This window comes from Patagioenas fasciata, chromosome 1, assembly GCF_037038585.1.
Source record: "Patagioenas fasciata isolate bPatFas1 chromosome 1, bPatFas1.hap1, whole genome shotgun sequence".
Lineage (NCBI taxonomy): Eukaryota > Metazoa > Chordata > Aves > Columbiformes > Columbidae > Patagioenas > Patagioenas fasciata.
The window spans coordinates 191,174,079-191,197,934 of NC_092520.1; the positions used below are offsets into that span (position 1 = coordinate 191,174,079).

The following is a 23,856-nucleotide window of genomic DNA, read 5'->3' on the forward strand; positions in this document are numbered from 1 at the left end:
AGTTAGAATGCTATAGGGGGTAGATTTGGATTAGATAGAAGGAAGAAATTTTTGTGATAAGGGTCGTAAGGCACTGGAACAGGCTGTCCAGAGAAGCTGCGGATGCCCCATCACTGGAAGTGTTCAAAGTCAGGTTGGATGAGGCTTTGAGCAACTTGATCTAGTGGAAGATGTCCCTGGCCATGGCAGATGTGTTGGAATAAATGATCTTTATGGTCCCTTCTAACCCAAACCAGTCTATGAATCTACAACATGGGACCTCTGCTCTCTCTTGCTATTGATTGTGGTAGTTTTCTACTTTAAATTCACTTTTTAAAAAAACCTCTTAAACCCTCCCCCTAGCCAGGCAGTGCCAACCCATTAGCCGGGTTTATACATGAACCTCCTCCTGCCTCATCCATGTTCTCTATTGGCCACAATTCAGTTCCTTCTCATGCCCTGACTGCAGCAGACAATTTAATCTACCAAGGACTACAACACCTGAACAAGAAATGAAGTTAAATACGATCTCGGCAAACAGGTACAGTCAAACTAAGTCCAATTTTGAATTCTGAAAACCCCCCACAGTGTTAACTGCCACAGAACCTGCATTTAACATTCAGATTTAAGCACCATGCAGTAATTACAGCTTAGAGCCACATATTTAAAATGAAGAAGCATGAAAAACAGGAAAAACACCAGTACATAAAATCTCTTGCAGCTGTACAATGCTTTAAGCAGAGAGTTGAAAACCCAACAACTTGCAATCATTACAATATTGGAAATGTTTTTACAGTATTTCAAACATTCATAACAGTTCTTTGATCTCATATATAAGACTGCATACATTCAAGACTAAAGAATTTGTACTGTGATTTTAGTCCAAGGTATGGATAATAAAGGTGGCAAATGAAACTTATGAGACTCTGAAAGAGAGCATTTTCCAATCGCCATGAAAAAGCACACAGGAATTGATGAATGAAATATTATCTACTACTTTACTAAAAATCTTTTTAAACACTGGGATGAAACGTGCAAAGGAGGACTTTATTTCATAACTCATTTTCTCACTTAATTTTACACTTAGCAGTGTGTCCAATATAATTACTCATAATAAATTGCCGTATGATCAAATTTTTCTCTTTATCCAAAAAGCATCACAAACATCTGATGTTCTACTGATTGGAATCTGGCTCAATGTCTGTAATGGAATTTTCCACGAAAAAACCCTTTGTTAATTCTGAGAGAATAATTACACAAAGAGAACTGTACACATTGCCATACCTTCTCTAAAACTGGGACAGAAGAAGAAATAACTCCTCAAGACAATGTTAATTATATGTACACAAAAATGAATCATGCTAATTTTCAGTAATACTTTCAGGAAGTGTAGTGGGATGCTAGAGGGAGATTATGCAGAACATGAAAATAATCATTTCTGCAGAATTAAAGAGGAGTTTATGCAACTTTTCCTATGAATTGTTTTCCTATTAGATTTTTAAGATAAAGAAAAAAAAAACCAATCCCAGAATAATAATGGAAAATCTTAAAAACTGTAGCAGAATTAGAAAAGACATAAAGCTGGAGGATAAGACAACAAAATTTATCAGTGTAAACCTTCCCAAGTAGTCCTGACACAGAAGCATGACTCTCTTCCACACAGAAATTTTTACTTATTTATTAATTTAGTAAATAAATTATTCTTTCCACAAATATTTCTAGAAAAGTAAATAAAATACTGAGCTTTAAGTTTCTAAATCCTAGGAACTTACTTTCATATTCTTAAGAGGACAAATTCTGAACAAACCCAGTAATTATAGACAGATTGAGTGATTCAAAGCTCTTGCAACTAGTGATGAAGGATTTATGTCACATGGCCAAAACAAACCTTACCTTTCACATTCAAAGTTAAAGAGTCAGGTGTGGAAAATCAGCTACAGTAATGAGAATAGCCTGGCTTTGCACGCAATATTGTAATAAGTCTCAAGCTATAACTACTGCATAGGATTAAAGGGAAATTAATCCATTTCAGGGTAAAATAATTACTGTGCAGACCACGTATTTGTTTCCTTCCATGTCAGATAAAATTGAACTGTAGCTCAGCAACTAAAGTATAAGGAAATTACTATTAAAGCTTATGAGATACTGCATGACAGAAACAAGCAAGATGTCCATAATTCAAAGTACTAACATCATCAAACAGGAGATGTGCTGGATCATATGTGCAAGAAACAGAGATGAGAAAGCATCAGAGCACTGCAGCAACAGAGCACACAAAGAAGTAATAGAGATTAATATTTTAAACAAATGGGTAACGAAGCAAATGAAAAAGGCACAAGAGACACATATAAGCGATGATTTGAGAATATGTGGTAAGATGCGTAAAATTTGATTAAAATGCATTGAAGAGAAGCAGTAGCTTGAACTAAATCTCCAGTTGGATTCTATCACTGCAATAATAATTAAATTTAATATTGCATACTGGTAACTGTCTACCACAATCCTGAAAAGAAATTAAAAAGGACTAGCAAATGCTAAGTCAAACTGCACCAGTGGAAAAAGTTGTGCAAGTCTGAAAGGAAATCCCTGGAAAGAATGGAAAATGGAATTGGGGGGTGGAATAAACAAGACAAAAGACTGAAGAACCAAATTACAGCTGGTAGATGAGCTCACAGTATTTTAACACAGGATGAAGATCGCACTAGACGGTGGTGTCATTATAACCTCGACAATGATGCCAAGTTTGAAACTGGACAGTCAGAACATCTGTACACTTAATTCAAAGTGGTGAACAATTTGAGTCTTCCATTTGGTAGGGCTGCCTTACATTATTAAGCATAGCCTTTTATTGCAACAGCAGATATGCTGAAAAACATAATGAGATTTTTTTGGATGCATAGAGAACTAACAAGAGACACAAAGTAAACCTTAACAGGACAGTTACTGCTTAGGCATTTATTTAGTAAACATCTTTATTCACTATCATGTCCTTTCCACAGGGCAGGCTACTTCCTCTAGCACATCAAGCTTCTTACACAGCTTGCTGAAAGAAAGAACCATAAACATCACGTTCTTTTCAATTCTACCCATTCGGCGTCTTGAGACATCCCACTCCTCTGAAACCCACTGCTGGCAGCTAACTACCCCTGCCTTGCCCTGTACCATCTTCCAGTCTTCTTCACTAGTTATACAAAAATAAAAGGACTACTTCCTAACTTCTATCCTGTTCTCACACCCCTATGTAGTACCTTATGAAGGTTCCTATTCTCTTGTCTCACCTGCAGAATTGTAAACTAAGTTAGACCCATTCCCATCCTTCTCCAAGTGTTTTTATGACATTTCCTTCAGTCCAACTGCTGCAGTACTGATCAGACCATGATTTGGAGAAACTTGCACTGAGTTCTCACATTTCTGTACAACAGGGACACTGTTTGTCCACCTCTGTCTCTTTTTTTTTTGTGCAATATAATTCAATGTAGATAAAACCAAGCCAGGACATAAGTCACATGTTTTTCTCCACGAAGAAAAGTTTAATTCACTAGCACAGAATAGCTGTCACAGAAAAAGGACAAAAAATATAGAAAATATATAGCTAAAAAAAATTGGAAAAAAATGTGGTTGAGTGAAATACGGAGGAAGACCCTTCAAAAGTAATACAGGTTTAACATGCAGCCCTTGTGATTCATTGAATTTGAAGTTAGATGAGAGAAATTGAATTTGCATTTACTAAGAGTAAGAAATAAATTCTCCAGCCATACGCTGCTGTTGTTACAAAAGGACAGTGAACTGTCCTCCGAGTTTGGAATGGAACCTTTTCCTTAGGCAATTAAAGCCACCTATATAGGTCTGCACGGTAACTAAAAATCAGAAGACATATTTCTCAAGATGTAACTTACAACTGGAGTGCTGATTAAAAGAGGTAGCTTAGACATATGGAGATAAAGATAGCAGTGTCTAATTGTATCAAATGCTGCCAGAAAGACTTTTAGCACCAGGGGTTTTTTGTTTTGTGTTTTTTTCCCCCCACACCCTCTTCAAAAAGGGTGGCTATTTTCCAGTTCAGTTTATCTCCTGTGCCCAGGCAGTGGATTTCAACTTTTACAACAGCAAAGCTGGAGTAGAAGGAAGCTGTTTATAGAAGGTTTGGAAGTTCACAGCCTTTGAAACTTAAGAATTAATTTCCTTCTACCCGCATTAAAAGAGATCCTATGAACTTTTTAAACAATACAGAAAACAAAGCACATAACTTACCTCATAGTAACTTCGCACAGCATTGCAAAATGCTTCATCCGCTACGATTTGCGTCTCCCCATTCAAAAAGGCCTGGAAACGCTCCTTCAGTATCTGCAGCTGCTGCTTATTGAGCTATACAATAAAAAAAGAGAGGGGAGAGAACAGTAATAAATGCAGTTAGTCTTGCAGTAAAAATATGCAGCACTATACACTCTTGGAAGACGTGAACAGGGAAGAAAAGGCAGAGGCTCCCAGGCTGGCTGGCAGCTGGCGAGTGGCAGCTCTTAGAGTCCCACCTGGGCAAGGCAGGTCGCCGCAGCAAGCCATGCACACATTCAGCGTGCAACACAACCTCTACTCCTTCCCTGTGTCCTCGGGATACCACAGGTAAGTCTGCACAGATACTGCCTCTGAGCAATATGTTATATGCACACCCTGAATGAAATGGCTGACCCTCCCCATGGCAGCAGCTAACAAAAGTTAGCTCTTAGCTCCAGTCTTCAAATATTCCAATTTTTTCCAGACTTCACATGTGAAAAACAACTGAGATGCCTCCATTTTTGCAGTAATCTAGGCACTACCATTGGCATGTTTTAATAAGCATGCTCGCTGTGAAGAAAATGGATGAAACATGCTCCCTATGAAGAAAATGGACTTCTAGCCACTGATATTATACCGCTATGAATGACTTAAAACAGCTAATCTCAGCTAACAGCAGACACGAGGCTCCAAGACTGATACCAAATTACATTTGGTGGATTTCATATCAAAACTGAATGCATTTTGAAAACAGACTCCTAGCAGAGAACATTACATGATTAAAATTTCTCATCAACCGATTTTTATCAGAACTTAATGTAATGGGAAAAGGCAAAATCTGAAAGCTCTCCAGGGATCCAAACACAGGCCTTTTGCCAAGGTTCCTATCAACTCTTGAAATATTTAGTATGATATTTCCCCTTATCAAATCTGTGAGAATTTAGAATGTGACATCAAAGGAGACTGCCACTAACGTACTAATATAACAAAGCAACAGTTTAAAACAGGTGTTTTGCTTTCCCAGAACTTTAAAACTAATGTAAAGCCTTTATTCCAGTGAGTATTTCTGAACTTGAAATTTAACATTACAAAAATTCAAACACAACCGATTGAGAAGGTTTTTCATCCTTCCCATATTTTGCTTAGTTAAAAATAAACAAACAAATAAATGTATAACCAGACACGGAAAACGTTTTTCCAGAGGGCAGAAAGTTACACTTGTAAGGGCTATCCTGCAACAAATAGCATTACCCCAATCACATCATCATTTCTTACAGAACTTTTGTGGTATCTACAGAAAGTACGGTGATCTCAGGCTTTTAAGTCTCCAGTGTTGAGACTTCAGAGCCATTTAAGCTACAAGACTGTTCCAAGAATAGCAAAATTACTGCTACCCTGATAATGTGCCTACCTTGGACAGTCGAAGGGAGGATTTTCATCCTACATAAAGTTTGCTAAGTCAAGTGTTTCTATGAAAGATGCAGCAATTTACTGCAAAACTCTCTCCAAATTGAACACAAACCCAAGAGCTGTTCTGTTTTCACAGGAAACAATAGTATAGATGCCATCTAAATACTTGATGTCAGAAATCCTCCGAAAAAAAGGTGAAATGTAAGGAGTAGCAATGAAAAACCAAAGAACTATGCCTTTGAAAATAAAATCACATCTAGCTGAAAATACATGATAATTCTGTTGCTCTCAGTAACAAAACAATTAGCAATACAGAACAAGCCCCAGGAAACCCTGACAGAAGAAAAAGTCTCCTATTGAGACAAGCAAACTTCATCAGAGGTTGCTGTGACTTGGGAGAGTTTCCTGTGTGAGCTCTTGAGAGCTGCAGCGCAATGCAGACACTTTGCCAGCTTGTACCACTGCTGGGTCAAAATCAGTGGGAGAAGTATTTGTATTACATCTGCACATACACCAAAAATGGCACCTATACACCTGCCTGCCAGAAACCCATTCCTTGTGCAGAATCTGCACCACAAAGGTTAGCCGATTCTAACAGAAATCAAACTTTATTCCCAGATATGCAGGACATGTCTTTCCCTTTATTCAGTTCCCCTTATTCCTCTTTTCATTTTCTGATGATATTGCACAAGTTGAGATATTGGAAAATGCAAATCATTAAGGACGGTTTAAGGTTTCTGTCCAGCACACGCTTGTTCTCGTAGGGGACTTAAAAAAGCCGAGTGTTCCTGCAGACAGTGCGCCACTGCTAAGCAAGCAGCTCCTTCATCCCATGGAATACTCACAGCTCTGCCACGGAACACGCGGGCTTCCTGCCAAGGCAATTATGGAAATGTGTTTTCATGCTTGCAGACTTCATTCCTTAGGTGATTTGCTTGTCTATTACCCGCATATCAAACAAAAACATTATGAATAAGGCAATGAAATATAAATTTAATTCTGACTTCCTCATTTCTAACTATCATAGTTCAGCAAACAGAAATGCCTTTAAAATATTTATATATGGCTTCCATATTCACTGCTTCAGGTAGTAATTCTAAGAGTTGAGTGGCATTTTAGGATTACTGTACATTTCTTAAATTACATTTTAGTGCAAAATCTGGATGTGTAAGCCAATAAAGTTCTCCTGCAAAACTAAAAACAAAAATAATAATTCCAATCGAAAATATGAAAAGCTTGTCATACATAAAGACACAGTTGTGTTAACTGCCAAGATACATAATAATTTATAGTAGTCTGCTGTAGCATGCAGTTTCTCTGTTTTGTTGTTTGTTTGTTTGTTTTTAATTTGTCAGAATATTGAGGGTACAGTGAATTCCCATTCATCTTTTACTTCTCTTTATGTTGGTCATTTTAATAGATTCATTAATACTCTTCAGTTTGCAACCAAATGCCTTTAAAACAATAAGCAAAGCAAAACTAACAGCAAAAGTAGTAGCTAAGAAATGTGGAGAAACAAAGGTAAGTCTAATTGCATTAGAATGCCAGAATAGCAAATGGAGAGAAACAGGTGTCTGTACAGGACATTAACTATTGGACACTGCCAAACAGCTCAACCTGCCCAAGTCTGAGCTACCTTTGAACTTGTCTGTCTTGGTTTACAAGGAACAAGAGTTGAGGACATCATGCATAACCAGAATCCCAAGTAAAATGCTTCAAATTACAGGCAGTAAGCCTGGCCAGATTCTCTCTGGTAGGAGTTCACATAAAGGAGCTGAAAATCCTTTGGCAGCAGGATTGCCCCTCCGCTGCTCGTGCTCTTCCCTCTCTTCCTCTGTGCAACACACCAGCCCTTCGCTTTCAGTCCCTCACGACTTCTTTGCATCTTTACTGTCAGTGCTTCTGTGTCCACGTTTTAATTCTAATCGAAAGAACTGTGAACAGCAAAGTTAAAATAAAAACTGACATTACTACATGTACCTCCAAATGAAAGCCAAACCCTCAATAGTACCTGAAGCATACGGCAAAGCCTCACTTGTTATGTTGCTTTCCATCAACCCGCTTCAGTTTTGTATTGCTTATTTGGATTTCACATTCTCAGTGGTATAAATTCTATTGTCATAATTCTGTGTGATACTTCATAAATAACTACTGCTGCTTCATGGGAGAATGTATAACTAAATTCCAGCAACTCAGAATATCAGGTTAGATTGTATTCTGCAGAATGACTGAAGATGAGCAAAGACAACTCTGAGGGAAAACAAGGTTAACTGTCCTCAAATTTGCTTATTCTTCATTGCAGCCACAAAACAGATAAAAATTTCTCTTCCCTCCCTGTGCCTTTCAGAAAATATAAAATTGATTTTTTACTTTACATATGTGAGCCTTAGTAGATCATCGAAGAATTAAAACATGTATGTAAGAGAAAACAAACTTCTCAAAGAGCTAATTAAAGTAAGAGTAACTCTTTTCAAGTCGCAGTAGCAATTTAACTTCTGATAACTTACAGAGTAATACAAAGGTATCAAAAGAGTCTCAAGTACTTAACTATTACAAAAAATTCCCACCTTGCATTTAATATTTCAAAGAGGTCTTATATATCCCAATATATTCCTCTTCGAGCACTAATTTAAAGATTTGCTTTTTCCATTCTAAAGTGAGACTTGGGTATGAAAACGTAGAGGCATTTCCGTCTCAGCTCCACTCACACCATTAAACAATTTCAACAAATGAATTTTACAGAGTTTAAATTCTTACTTTTATGAGGAGCTGTATTTCAAACACATCTGGCAGTTTAGGGAGCTGTTCCAATGTCACAGTTTTTACTTCATTAAATAATAAACTCCAACATTTTGAAGGTAAAATGAAGCATGTATGTATTTGTAACAGTAATACTGTGTATTTTCTCTTTGAAAGAAAGAAGGAAAAAACAAAACCCTGGCTTCACAGAGTTAGAGGCTAGATTGAGAGTGTTCTCAACCTGCTTCTCACTGCTAAGTCCCCAGACCAGCTCACTACTGCCCTGAACATCTGCAGCCACAGCAGCTGGCAAAGACAGAACTCACAGCACAACTGTGCCCTATGCAACTTTGGCCTTTAAAATGAAAAACTTCAAAAGGTGGCCGATGTGTTGGCATCTCCCCCCACGCCCCAGAGCACGGCGGGTGCCGGCTAGTGACCATAGCCCGTCCTGACCCTGCGTCCCACAAGTGCAGTCAGCCAAAGAGCTGGCACTGGAGGAGTAACATTCTGAACCATTGCCACCTTGTGGTAATTTTAGAAATATAGCAAAGAAATAACCGTAGGTTGCATGTCTTCACACTCGGAGCTGAGACCTGTGTGAGTATCAATGAGCCCCTGACCTTAACACCAGCAACGGCGTTGCCGCTTCTCTACTCCCATACTGCAGTATGAAGTTACCCTTTCACAGACCATATGGGTATTTTAGGAAAAAGCAGGAGATAGATGATGACTGCAATTATCGAGAGAGCTAGACAAAATATTTATGTAGACTACAACAAGAAATGGGTAGGGATGAGCCAACCAAAGAGTCACTCCCCATATTCTCAGCTGCAATGTATATGATCTGTAGCACCAAAAGTTACTTAAGTTCCTGAACACTTCTTAAAAATAAGACGCTTTGTTATTTCAATGTTGTGTCATTTTGTCCAATGTCTTTCACAGCACCAGCTGCTTTTGTACACCTTTAGCCAAAACTTTACTTTGACAGCAGAGCGGGAAAAGAAAGAAACTAGTGAGCGTTCCCTCAAACAGCTGTCTCTCCCATTTCAGTCAAGAGATTAAAAACTTGCATCTCCTGAATGAACAGAAATGAAGGCACAAATCGATCCTTTTCCATCCAATTTCTCACACGCTTCTTTGAACAGAATTTTACTTCTTGACCTTGGCAAGAAAAAAAAAAAAAAAAAAAGGAAAAAGGAGTAGAAATTATGCCAAGGACTGCCTGGTGTTATGAACTGAGTTTCACTATAGGATAATTCCTGCCACTTGCCCATACATTCAGACAGAACCAAACCTCGACAATACAACAGGTCAATGCATTTACAGTGATGCTCAATTTAACACATCACTTCCGGGACAATAAAAATTAAACTACCAATAATTTCCTAGCAATTCAAATAGACCATGTGTCCAAGGCACTACACATTTAACAGGTCCACTTGCACATCAAACCAAGTTTTCAACCTAAGGTCCACATGTCTACAAAAGGAGCATGTATGCGATTTACATGTTTTTGATGGTAGTTTTTTTTTAGATTTTGTTTCATGTGATCCCACTCTGCCTTGAAAGGTAGTGCTGGTTAAGTGCCAATATTACTGACATCTCCCTGGTCTCCCCATCTTCCCAAATCCTCCAACTGCAGTATCACGCTCAAAGATGTTGAGTTCAGCAAACCCCTTGTTGTGCCTCCTCTGCAGAGTCAACCCATCACAGTGGGTTTCCCTCTTCCCAGATGAGCCTTAGAAACAGCAGGACAGCATCTAACGACACTTGGAACAACTCTCACTCTACTGCTGAGCAAGACTCAAGAGCCACCCAAGTCTTCATCACTGCCCCACACTGCTGTAATCCCAGCTTCCCACCTATGGTGATGGGGAGGGCTTTATCCACGGGGCTGGACTCTGGAAAGCCACATGCACGCTTCCTCTGCGAAAGCCCAGGACAGGAATCAGAGCCTTAGGCTGAACCCATCATCATTCTCTCCTTTCAGAGAAACAAAAAGCCTCTGCCACATCATTGGTTGTTAATAAACTTCATCTTGCCTTGGTGATGAGAATAAGCCTGCAATGCAAATATACAGTTATAAACAGTGATTCTCACTCCATTTCCCCTCCTTCTCCAATACCCTGCCTCCTCTGGATCCTGGAATATCTGCCTACACAAACAATATTACTTGTGTTTCAGAGCAGAAATGGAGAGTGTTCATTTGTAGTGAATTACTTGAGAGATTTTCTTCTGAGGAAGATGACTAAATAAATAGCATTAGAGAATCTCGGTACTAAGATAGGGGTGATATCTGTGGTTACTGTGCTGTATTATGCAGATCTTCATCCTGTACAATAATGTGCCTATACAGCATGTGGGTGGCACACAATATATGCTGTCCTTTACTATTCATTGCATAAACCGGTTTGATTTTCTAAATAACAGATAAATATTTTGCTGTCACTTAGCAACCTTAGCTGTTCTTTGGTTTTCTTAAAGCTGAAATTATTCCAAGCAAAACAGTGTCTGTAAGGATTCTGTTTGCTGTCACTCAGCACAGACGACCCTGTGTACATACTCATTGTGCAACAATTCAGTGCCTCATAGAATCAAATATTAGATTTCCAAAATCGGCCAATACATTTATCACACAAATTTCCCATTCTTTATAAACAAACAAGAAAAACATGGCATTTACCTTTTTTTGGTCTACCACTTGTTTTAAAAGCAGAAACACTACCAATACTGTACTGGTTGTTCAATTCCACTTACAGGGTATTTCATTGCAAGTTAGAAATATTTTATGTACCACTAAGTCTGAAACTAAATATTTTCATTGTCCAGGGCAGAATATTCAAGATTTTGGACAGGACTGTAAAACATTTCACAAGGAACAGAGGGTTTCGGTGTTAGTTTTCTTCAGGGAATAGAGGGGATGGGACAAAAAAATCAGTTAGTGAACAAAGTCTGATTTATGTGAAGGTATTCAAGTGTATCACACTGACTGCCAAAATATAGAACCGAAGACAGCTTCCAAAAAGGTCAGATTAGCCACCTGAGAGGAAAATAAAAGATGGTATTTTGATAATGAAGACAAACAAATGAGGCAGGGGGGAGACGGTGGCAGAGAGAGGAATAAATCAGACTTCCCTCATTTTTGGACAAAAGAATGAAAACACATTAAAAAATGCAGAGGAATTTAACTCCTCATATCAGTGGTAGATTTCTTTATTGTTGAAAAAAATTGTCAAACTTCTACAGACTATGCCACACTAGGAAAGCATCTGCTACATGTTTGTCCTAAATGCAGTAAGTATCACACCCCAATAAAAGCTATCTCCTCTGAGATGAGCTTGTCAGTGCAGTTGAATAATTTTCTTTGTACCTACTCCTACTACCTGAGATTTGCTGTCGAATCTAGTTGACAATCATCAGCTAGGTTTATATTATTAGTGTTGGTTTCTTCTGTGTGGCAGACTTCACAGATCTCTCAGTCTTGAGCGGCTGCATCGACACGCTGCAGCTTGGCCAGCTCTGTTTTGCTGTCCCTTGTTCCACCACTTTTTGGGGCCACCTCCCATGCCAAGTACACACACTGGTATTGCGGCTTCCTACCTTGGGGTTGCCAGAGCCACGAGGAGACTGGTCATGCCTGAAAGCTACACAAGCAAAGCTTCCAGCCAAGAAAGCTGACGATGGCTCATACAGGTGACCACAAATACTATGCCTAGCAGAAATGCACACAGTGAGCTTTGCCCGTGGTGGGAACCTCAGCTACCAGTGCCTTTCCAGAAACCAAAACTGCGGGAAGTTATAGACATAGCTGCTGCTAACATGTAGATCGATGCAGAGCTCTGACTTGCCACGTATGTCAGCAGGTCAAACTGTGCTGGACTAAATGGATTTTCGTCACTTCCCGTCTTCTTCTGCATCTACATCATCTTCTCCACCCCATGTCAACAGTGCACTCTCAGAACTGTTTGTCAGAAGAACTGTCTGCTCCAAGAAACCAGCTTTCTCATTTTGCGAAACTTCTCCAGCAGAGCTGCTTGAACTAACACAAGCATCAGCAAATTACATGTTGCTCCAACCTACTCTCATCTTTCCAAAGTTGACATTCATGTTCCATTTAGTCCACTTTGTAAGGAGACACTATGATCATACAACCCTTCCTTCATTGTGCAAATGCCAGTTTTTTCCCCACACATGTAACTTCTGCATGCACTTCTCACTTTCTATCAGTTCAAAAAAAAAAAAAGTGTGTGGAGGTTTCACAGATAACAAGATTTTCCCTTCTCTGAAAAATGGAATTAAAAAGAAACCCAAATTCTTCTTCTCAGTGATGGAAACAAGAGCAAAACTAAGGTAATGTAATTTCTGTTTGGCACCTGACAAATACAAATTAAACGCCCATCACATTCTGTGGCAACATGTTTCAAGACTAGTTTGGCTTAAATTCAAAGAACAGAAAGGGCAACAATAAAAGCTGGAATAAAAACCAGAACAAAGTATCCATGTTATTCTGGATTCTGATAATGTTTAAAAAAATTATTTCACCAAGCTAGGTAATTTTACAAAGTATTTTCCACAAATAATTATCTAGTTTCATTAATAAGCAGAATTGTGTCCATACTCCACCTATCTTCTCTATGAGGGCTGTTAAACAGATGGATTGGACCTCTACAATTCATCTAGTCAAACTTACTTCTCAAAGCAAGGCTAGCTTTGAAGATACATTGTACTGTTCCAGACCTTGTCCAGACAACCTTCACATATCTCCAAGGATGAAGATACTGCAGATTCTCTGTGTAACCTGCTCCAATGCTGTCCCTGAAGTTCCTGCCTTGCCCCTTAATACCTAGTCAGAAGTTCTTGTGTTGTGGCTTGTGACTATTCCTTCCTGTTCTTTTCTTGTTCACCTCCAAAGAGTCTGGGTCCATCCTCTCTATAGCCCTGTTCTGCTTAAGGACTACAAGGCAGCAGTTAATCTCCTAACCTTATCCAGACTAAACCAACCCAGACCTTTCCACTTCTCTTTGTGTATCATGTCTTCCACCTCCCTAAGCATCTGAGAGGACCCTGATGGACTTCTTTCAGTTTGTTGATACCATTCTCCTACTGGGAGACCCAAAATGAACAGAGTCTTCCAGATTTGGCCACATCAATATTAAACAGATGCTTCTGTTCACCTGCTAGCTGCACTCCTACTAATACAGCTGAACACGCAGCCAGCCTGTATTCCCCCAACTCATACCCTACTTGCTCTCCATCAGGATCTCCAGGTTCTTTGCTGCAAAAGATCCAGCCAGTCAGCCCCTTACCTGTACAGACACATGGGGCTCTGGCCTGGAACTGTGACTTGGCTTTCACCTGTGCTGAATGTCTGGAGATTTTTGTTGGCTCATTTGTCCAGGAAGTCAGGAGAACCCTGAGTAGTCGTACTGTCTTTCTGCTGTCAAGTGCTCCTCTCAATTTGATGTCATTCGAGAACATGCCAAGGCTGCATTCAGTTCTATTTTCCAAGCCCATCTAGGTTTGATTACTACACTTGTATATCAGCATCTTTTGGTCAACCCACCTGTACCTTCCCTCAGCTCATCATCCCAACAGAAATAAGAAAATATCACTTCTTTATGGAGACTGGAAAGAAAATTGTCGATACATAATTGCAGCACAGTTATTTTGAACTAAAGTATTCTGGCTTCCATAGAAGTAGAAAGGAGCGGACAGTCCACACCACTAAATCGCTCCTCAGGTTAAGGGCAATAATTTTACATTTAAAAACTATGTCATTAATTACATACCTTCAACTCCAACTAGCAAATTAATGTCAAAAAAATTTAACAAGATCAGTGGATAACAGACATGTATCAACACCTTGCCAAAGCACATTCTAGGTACCAAAAATCTGCTTTGGAGACTAGTCAAGTTTATGGAGGAGAAATGTACTGCAGATTATATGGACAGAAATGCTGTGCACTAAACACAAACCCCACTCTCCCCTATCCAGTATAGAGGCTGTTTTTCCGATCCAATTAACAAACAGAAGAATCTACAGAAACAGAGGTAAAGCCTGGCCTATAAGGTCATTAACAGTTACATCTTCATGTCAGACAGGCACACATACTTTACACATGACCACACACAACCCAATTTAGCTATGGTATGCTAGAACTAGGATGCTGAAAGAGCCATAGGAAAAAAAAAAAGGCAAAAAAATACTGTGCTAACCCAAGTGACCTTCAGTTTTGTCTGTCAAGGACACCACTTTTGTGAAAGAGACTGCAGCTGTGAATGAGCTAACCAGGTAGCACCTCATCTCATCTTGTAGACTTATATTTGTCACATACTTTCCTACCTTGGAAACCTGTAGAGGGAGAAATTTCTACTTTGAAATTGTTCTCCAGCCCCTCAGGGTGAGTCTTCAAACACTTCCATCTCCTACTTTTTGACAAGCCTCAGGAATACGTTCATCACAAACACTATCTGAACAATAAATACAAACATCTGCATAGCCATCACAATAAACATCCTCTGTGACAGACACATTCAAATCCCTGAATACATTTATTTCTCAGCACATAATACGATTTTGAACCAGCACAGCAGATGATCTCATGAAAACCACAGGGATGAAACTAAGCAACTGCACATGGCAACCAACTCGCACAAACATCTCCTTAACAGCAAAGAGAGCACTTCTCATTGAAGTGCTCCTTCTCTGACCTCTCTGCCCCATCTCTCAGAGCTCTCTGGGAAATAATTTTCATAAACCTGAAGCATTGCAGTACTCACAAACCCATGAAAGTTTGGTTTTGTGTTTTGCATTATAAAATTCTACCAAAGACACGTCCAAGTAGGTAAAAGTTTTATCATGGCCCCCTCAGTACTCATGTACACTTTCCACAACTATCTATTCTGTAACACAGTCTGATTTATTACCATAGTTCAATGAAGAGCAATTATCCTCAGCTAGCAGTTAACTCTGAAATTTTATGCTTCTATCTGAAACTTTACTATCTCACATGCCTAAAACTCCCTTCCCTAATCACACAGACCAGTCTAATAGAAGGTATTAATTTTCCCCCACAAATCTTGTTCTCCTTATATCCAAGAGATGTGATGGCTACAGCATTACTCAACATCAGCAGTCTATCTAATGCACTCAAATTAAAATTCTTAAAGAAAAAAAAAAATCCACACCAGATTTTGCTTATCAAGATATGTAGGAGACTCTCCATCATTTGAAGACTTAAGCACAAAGGAACATCCTTCTGAACCAAATGTTCTAACAGAAAGAAAGGATTTGAAAAAAGGAACAACAGGATGCATTTTTAAATGCACATAATTAGGAAGTCAGACTACATCACCACAGTCCTTCTGGTCAGTTTACAGAAAGTTCTCAGGGCTTAATTTATTCAGCTGAAACTACCGGTTGAGTAATACAGATTTTATAATGACATCTGATTGCAGCTTTAAGCAGTACTCCACTTACCTTTGAATTCTTACACTGAAAAAAAAAAAGGCCTTCTAAAAGAGAGGCAGAGACAACACACGATCCTTGAGCATATTACAATCAAACATGTTTCGTCAGATGTCTATGTTCACCGGACTCAATTCGTCTTTTCCATACCAAAATAAATAGACATACCATCCATATTTACATACTTGGTCATATTGACCCCCATATATCTGACACACAGATCAAGCATTGAACAATCTCATTTTGGTTATACATACATACACTATACATGACTATAGTTGTCTCTTTTGTTGAAGTGTTATTTTAGTCTGTGAAAAGTTTACACACAATACTCAAACATCTAATGACTTCTTTTTTTTTTTCTGCAGCATCTTCATTAACAGGTGAATTCACCAATTAGTGCAAACTCACTCACCTTTCTGGAAAAATTAGCTTATCACAACTGCAAGCTATATCATTCAAATGTAGAAGGAAAATACACTATATAAGTCCAAATGTACACTCTTCACATTCTAAATAAATCTGTCAGACTTCACACATTTCTTGAGAGGCCCAAGAGATTGGAATACTAATTCTATCTGAAGTTATATTTCCCTAAGCAATCTTTATATAACTAAGAGCCACAAGAAAACACTTGATTAAAATTCCCATAAAAGGAGAAGTACTAAAAAAAAAATCCCCCTGGAATATCACAAATAAATGGCTGTCCATTCTAGTTTAGAGGTTCTAAGCAATGGGATCCTCATTATCGTTAAACTGGGAAATTACAGCAGTAGGTAACAGATTTTATTGACAGGCTTTTCCTGATTGTGACTCAGAACTTTTTCTTTTTTTTTTGCTACATTTTAATCTTATTTCTAGTGCTGCCTTTTGCTATGCTATGTGATTTCCTCTGCTTGGTATATATTCATATCATCCGAGCGTTTTAGAATTTACTTCTGTTTATGAGCATCTTTTTCCCATCTCATCCATGTTCCTGTTCTTTTCTTGGAGGGAAGAAGCAGCTTCATACATTAAAAGAAAACATTGGTTGTTTTGTTTTGTTTTCTTTCATAAGGAAGAGTCTAGATTCTGTTTCCTTTTTTACTTTAGTAAATATTTCCCTCTTCTTAACCATTTGAAATGAACTCAGTGTTTGTTATCACACAACCTACTAATTATCATCTATAAATTTCACTCCTGAGTGTTAATTCTGTCTTCCCTTGTGAAAATGCTGTATAAAGCAACCCAACATGGATGCTCCTTGGTTCCTAACAAGCTCTTCTGCAATCTGATGTGCACAGTTCAGATCATCACAATTCCTGTAACTGCTGAGCTTTAGTTTGGTCTCCAGCACATGTTCGCACCCTGCATGACTTGAATAACAGACAGTATTAGTATGTTAACATTTCAGAGTAAAATACCTGGTTTTGTCAGCTCTGTGGTACAATGTGTTGGCTGAGTCAGGGATTGGCCCCTTTATGGCAAAGAGCTGTGGTGGAAAAGGGCACCAGGGTGGTCTTGACCCTCCTGCCTTAGGAGCTTCTCACCCACCTGTGCCTCCATGGTGGCTCCGTGGCACTTGTCAGTGTCCCGTCTGCTGCCTCCCTGACCCTCAGCATGATCCTCTCCCACTTACATGACTCCTTGGTTTGACCTTGGACCTGCCTCATCACCACGGCCCTCCCAGGGGACCACCAGACAGAAGCTGACTTGAACACTCCCTCCAGACCTGATTCTGACTCTGGCCCCCACCAGTACCGCACCTTGCCTCTCCTTAAGGGCCAGCCTGGCCCTACTGCTCCCCAACATCCCCTTCATTTCCTTGCACTGCTCTCAAAATTTTCCCAGTTATAGCAATAACCTGGGGCCTCCACATCTGCTCTCCCTTCCTTTCTTACTCCTGCCTCCAGCTTTGGTGATCACAGAGCTCCTAGCACGCTGCTCCTCATCCCATCCCATCCCATCCCATCCCATCCCATCCCATCCCATCCCATCCCATCCCAATCTCTCCTTCTTCTCTTCTGCCAGGGATGTTCTCAGCAGGAAGGCAGAAGAAGACCCTGAAGAACCACCACTCCCCACCCTCATGAATAAAAATGTACCTTTAACATCTGAAGCATACCTCAAGATCCAAGCAGAAACTACAACAACATCTCCCTGTAAATATCTAAGTCCACCCTACGTAAACTGTATAAGCTATGCACTTATGTTAGCAGAATAGTTTTCATCAAGAACTTCAATGATTTATTTCCAATCATAACCCACACTGTATATTTGTCTTTCTCATTTTTGTACAGTTTTCAAAATTTTGCAGTCTTTCAGCTTTCATAAATCTATTTTCCGCTTATGTATCTTCATCCTCACAGATGCTTCAGAGAAGAATAATCCCTATGATCCCTGTGATACAACTTTTCCTACATTCAACACAGGTTACTTACACTTGAGTTATTATTTCAAATTCTACCTAATGAGTCGAGTACTATTGTCTTCCAAAGACAATATTATTCACCACTGCAAATACCTGCTCCTTTCTTTTTCCATGAAAAAAGGTAGACACTTAAGATATAATTCAGTCATATCACCAGTTTTACACAGATGCATTTTTCTAAATCAATTAATAGAGAAACTTTGGGGTTTAGGTCCCTATTATTCTTGTGTGAGGATATTTCACTACATTTCCAAAACAATGTTTAACTAAAAAGTTGATGTCCTCTACCATTGTATCCCAGTAACTCATTTCCCGTACAGCCATTCTGTGAGAGCAACAGGGACCATCAGACACATTGCAATGTACGATACAAAGCACTGAGAGAAATTTAATTATGTGAAAATAGAGCATAAAAGTCCAGAGAAGTCTGGTCATAACCCTATCACTTATCCCAGTTAAAAGAAAAAAAAAAAAAAAAAGAAGAAGAAAGTCATAGCAAAATTCTGCTTTCCCACATGAAATAGGACTGGAAGTAATCACCTTTCAATTAAAGTTTCAACTTAAAAAAAAAATAATAATCTCATCTCCCATTATAAATCAAAGGTTAGATTTGCAAAAGATTTCAGTATCGGTAATATAGACTTAGAGGAAATAAAAAAAAAGACGAGTTTAATTAAGGTGTTCTCCACTGTGCAATAATCTTAGCACTAATTTAAGAAGTTATTAAGTTGTACTTATTTCCATAGAAAGTTATTGGTGAAATATATTTCCATTATTGTAGTCTTTGATGCCTTGAGGGAACAGAGTTAAATGGCTGAGTCAGTCAGTAAAACAGCAAACCAATTCCCTTACATCACGTTCTCCTCTGTGCTCTGAATACTAAACAGGATAGAATATTGAAAACAAAAGCTGGCTGTCTGCTAGCTGAAACATGACTCTGTACCATGCTGGATGTATTGATAACTTGCTCTCTCTTCAACGAGTAAACCAAATGAATCACAACAAACAATGGGCTTGTATGGTATAATACTACAGATTTGTTTACTCAATACATATATATTCAACTCAACAATAAATACAAGCAGCTACTAAAACTCATTCCCCAGGAAAGATTATTATTTTTTTTTTTAATTTGCAATAAAACAAAGAGGATCCACTGGTAATGTTTACTCTGAGGTCTTCATTCTTACTCTGCACAGCATACAGCAAATATGTTTATTTCCATCCTCTTTCTGTACAGCCTCCATACATCAAGTAATGAAGAACAAAGACCTCAAGACATTCTCCAATGTAACAATCCAAATAATCAGGTTAGGCAACAAGTTACTTTAAACACAAGTACTCTCACTACAAAAACATGTGAATCTGAAGATTTACCTATGATTATTTTTTAAAAATATGTTATTTTTTATACTCATGGTGGGATTTATGAGTTTTTGCCAGAAGAGCTCATGCCTGTGAAACCTCCATATTCCTTTCTTATATCAACAGTCCATGCTTCCCTGCTAGGAAGTGAAAGCGCAGCACACCTGCAGGAATGGGCTGGGAAGAGCAGTGACAGAAAACTCGATAGTCTTACACTATTGATTTAGACTGCAATAATTCTCATGGCACACTGTGGAATCAGGTTTGATAAACAAGAGACCATCAGGAAAAGGCAACAGCATTGGCTGCAGGGAGGGTAGTGCAGGGACAGAGAGAGATCCGGGTAAGGGAGCCAAGTTTGAGCCAAGTTCAGTAGGCTGTCACTTGGCACAGTGTTCGGGGAGAAGGAACAACTATTCTTTGATTTGATAAAGTAACCCAAATGTGGAAATCACTGTACAGCAACAATATTCTGCTGACCCTCAGCTCAACCCAGGAATCAGCCAACAAGTGATCACATTCATTTCCTCTTCTCTAATGTTTGTTAGAGATTAAATCACTTAAACCAGTGCCAGGGTTTCTTCTGGAAGGGAAGGACACAATAAGAGATTAATTCCATTTTTACCACCTCCAAATTTTAACTCATATAAGATCATTTCTTTGTTCAAAGAATCTAATAACTTTTTCAGATAAATATATTACTAAGTCTACAACTGTTATAAATATCCCTAATTAGCTTGTCACAGATTGTTCATTAAGGTTTGAAAGGGGATACGTGTATTTGTTAAATTCAGTGCAGAGGAAAGAAAACATCAGATGACGATTAAATACATACTGTAGAAGTCTTACATTTCTGATTAGGAGGTAGCTAATTAAAACAGACAATGTACAACACAGTGTGGTGGTTTAACTTGGGCTAGCAATACAACCACGGTAACTGCTCACTCACCCCCTCCCTCATCCCCCCACAATAGGGGAGAGAAATCACAACGGAAGGGACAAACCTGGATTGAGATAAACCCAGTTTAATAAAATAACAAAATACTAATACACTACTAGTAAATATATATATAAAACAGAAATAAAAGATACTCAAGGCAATTCCCCATGAAATCCATCCACACTAAGCAGCCAGTCCCAGGAAGCGATAGCCCAGTCCTGAACAGCTGAACCAAAGGAGAGAAAAAAGGAAAAAGGCAGAAAAGCCCAGAGGCCTCTGCAAAATGGTAAAAGGCTGAACTAAACGTCCCAACTGAACTTCCCCAGATGCGCCCCAGAGAGAGAGAGAGTGGAAGAGCCTGACTCTTTAAATATGGAGTATGACACCAATGGGATGGAATACTCTTATTGATCAGTCTGGATGTCAGTCAAGCTCTGTCCCATCCATGCCCCCCTTCCTCGATGCCTCACACCTGTGGGCACAGCACTCAGAATGTCCTTGTCTCTCAGACCAGAGCAATTAAAAACATGAGCTCTGTGCTGGGGTGTTCTCTCTTGTTCTTAAACTAAGTCCAAATAATGAGCGTGCTAGCCATGGAAAAGAAAGGTTTCTAACCCATTTTCAGTCAAACCAGCACACACAGTTATGGAAATCTTGTTGTAAGAAATACTATTAGAATTCAACAACCATTTATTTAGGAAATGGCAACTGAGGGAATAATCTAGAAAAATAACATTATAAATACATTTTGGTAGCTGCTTGGTTACTAAATTGCTTGGATTTTATGTACACAGTAAACAACTCTGAAACAACAACTGGTCTGAGGATATGAAGGAGAGGATGGACTCTGCCAACCAGCTCTTACACTTGATGAAATCCCTTCTCTACTGACATCCTAACACAAGACAGTATAACTTCTAATGACGTATTGTGCTTAGTTTCTGCTTACACTAGAACTATTTACAATGTTAAGAAGTATATAGAGGGGAAAACAGATATACACAAATGAATTTGGTTAGTCATGAACAAATAGCAGAAGTCTGATGTACCAGGTTCTTCAAGGGTTTTGGCATTGAAACTGGCCAGCTGCAAGGCCAGGACAAGGCCCAACGCAATCCAAGTACCAAGTGGCAATGTCCTTTGCCAAATTTTCATAGACAGGCACAAAAGGCAGAAAAAAGGGAGGAAAAAGCCTTAAGAAAAACCCTAACTAAGTACAACAGCAATCAGAGACTAGCCCTGAGTACCATGGGCTGCAGATAAGTGAGCCAAGATGTGGTTTCCTACCTACTTGAGTTATTCCTGAACATTCCTTAAAAATATGCTGGGAACACTTTCACTTCATCCTGCTGAAATTAATTCCCAAATTTATGAGGTGTAGAAATGGAACTAGTGAACTCTTCTCAATTTATCTTCACTTCTATGCTGACAAGTATTTGCAGTATGATGTGTTTGATTAACATATTACAAGTTATGGTTCCAAGAGTCATTTCCCTGCCTTAGAATGCTACCACCCTAACATACATAAAAATTAGGTATCTAAGTAATCTAGGAAGAGAAGTAAGAAACTACACCTCATACAGCTCTTGAAAGATACACAGGCACTAGTACAGATACCAGAAAAAATGTTTTAAGTTTAAACTAAAAATTACATCTTCGCTTTTCATCTAGTTAAAAATCTCAAAAACTCTGGAGAACAGAAAATTCGTGAAGTTCAGGATTATGGATGGGAGTTGTCTTGTTGGTTTTGCTTTGTTTGGATTTTTTTCCTATTCATGAGTAGAGTGGTTCCAGTCATAATCCCTCTCTCTTCTCTAAGTCCAAATATTTGATCACAATTTTTGTAATATGCACATAATAAACTGAAAAAGGTTTTCCACATGCATTTTATTGCCTTAATCTTCTGCACTTCCTCCTATTTTTTCCACCCTTATAAGGAGAAAAGTTTTGCTGAACAAAGTGTGTGTGTGGGGATAGGGGGAGGCGGTGGTGGTGGAAGAATGAAATAACAATGTTAACTGTTTTCTATCTAGTTGTAAGAATCGAGAGAGATAATGAAACCAAGGAAGCACAGACATACCAAAATTTCCTAGTTGACTATCAACAGCTAAAATTGCTGGTTAAACTAAACACTGGAACAAGTTTTGCCTCCGACACCCTAAGCCAGGGTAATGTAACCACTCCTCCATTTATACAGTCCTAAAATTACATTCAGTTCATTGAAGGCAACTGTGAGGTTGATGTGGCACCTGATAAAAATGAGTTTGACACCCTTGCCCTGAGCTATTAAGCAAACTTTTAACCCTTCAAGGGCCTACTATAATGATCTGAATTAAAACTGTATAACTGAGGCTGGGCAACATCTAGTATATGAAGCAATAATTAACTTCTTTACATATAATGCCCAAAAGGTTTTGTTTAAATTGGTACTTTAAAACTGCAGTAAGCTTTCTAAGAATCACAAATAAACCCATTAACAATCCAACTCAGCTCTTCCAGACGTACAGCTTTCGCTCAAGTCTTTAAGAATATTTTTACAAAGAACTCCCAAGTAGCTTCCCATATGGTTACAATTACTTCAAGTCAAACAGGCTATATTTCAAGAAAATACATAGCAATTAGGTTAAATGTTAACAACTGCATATGTCTGATTAATACACTAGAAAAGAGACAGATATTAACCAGGGATGGTATTCTAACATAATCAAAAGTCAACTCTGTCACCATGTCTATTTCCCACAGCAAAGCATTATTTCCAACATTATTTACAGTACCAGTGACACCTCTGCAACTTCAGCTGTGACAAGAGTGCATTGGCATATGGCATCACTACAGTCCAGCTTCTTCTCTGTTTTGACAGTCACTTCCATTCACGGTTCTAAATCATGTCACAAAATAAGCTTGTCCCATCCCTCCCTAACTGGTATAGCTAAGCATGCTTCTTTCTAGGATTTTTCAAACAGTTTCTTATTTTTGGGCAATGTCACCAAAGCTCAGCACATCCCACACTTTTGAGACACATCTGTTTTCCTGTCCGTGTCTGAATACATCATACAGTTGGTATGCATATGCCCAAATAAATCAATCCAAAATTTATTGGAAGCATCAAGCATAATGTGCAAGTACACACCATTTGTCGTTTGCTCATGCACAAAAATCACAGAAAAATTTAGGATGGGTGGGATCTGTATAGATCAACTCTTCCAAAGTCTTATTTAAGGCAAGGTCTGAAATCAAGTTGCTGTATCACAACTACTGCAGTGCTCAGGG

At 38.8% G+C, this 23,856-nt stretch overlaps 1 protein-coding gene across 10 annotated transcripts in view; it reads right to left on the minus strand.

Annotated features, from left to right (window-relative positions):
- The window catches only part of CADPS2 (calcium dependent secretion activator 2), a 307,032-nt gene that overhangs the window by 235,431 nt on the left and 47,745 nt on the right, over nucleotides 1–23,856 (minus strand). For all 10 annotated transcript variants that reach the window (XM_071803366.1, XM_065836490.2, XM_065836480.2 and 7 more), the window contains exon 2: nucleotides 4,231–4,344. In XM_071803366.1, coding sequence (XP_071659467.1) covers nucleotides 4,231–4,344 — 114 coding nt within the window. The remainder of the gene's footprint in view (nucleotides 1–4,230; nucleotides 4,345–23,856) is intronic.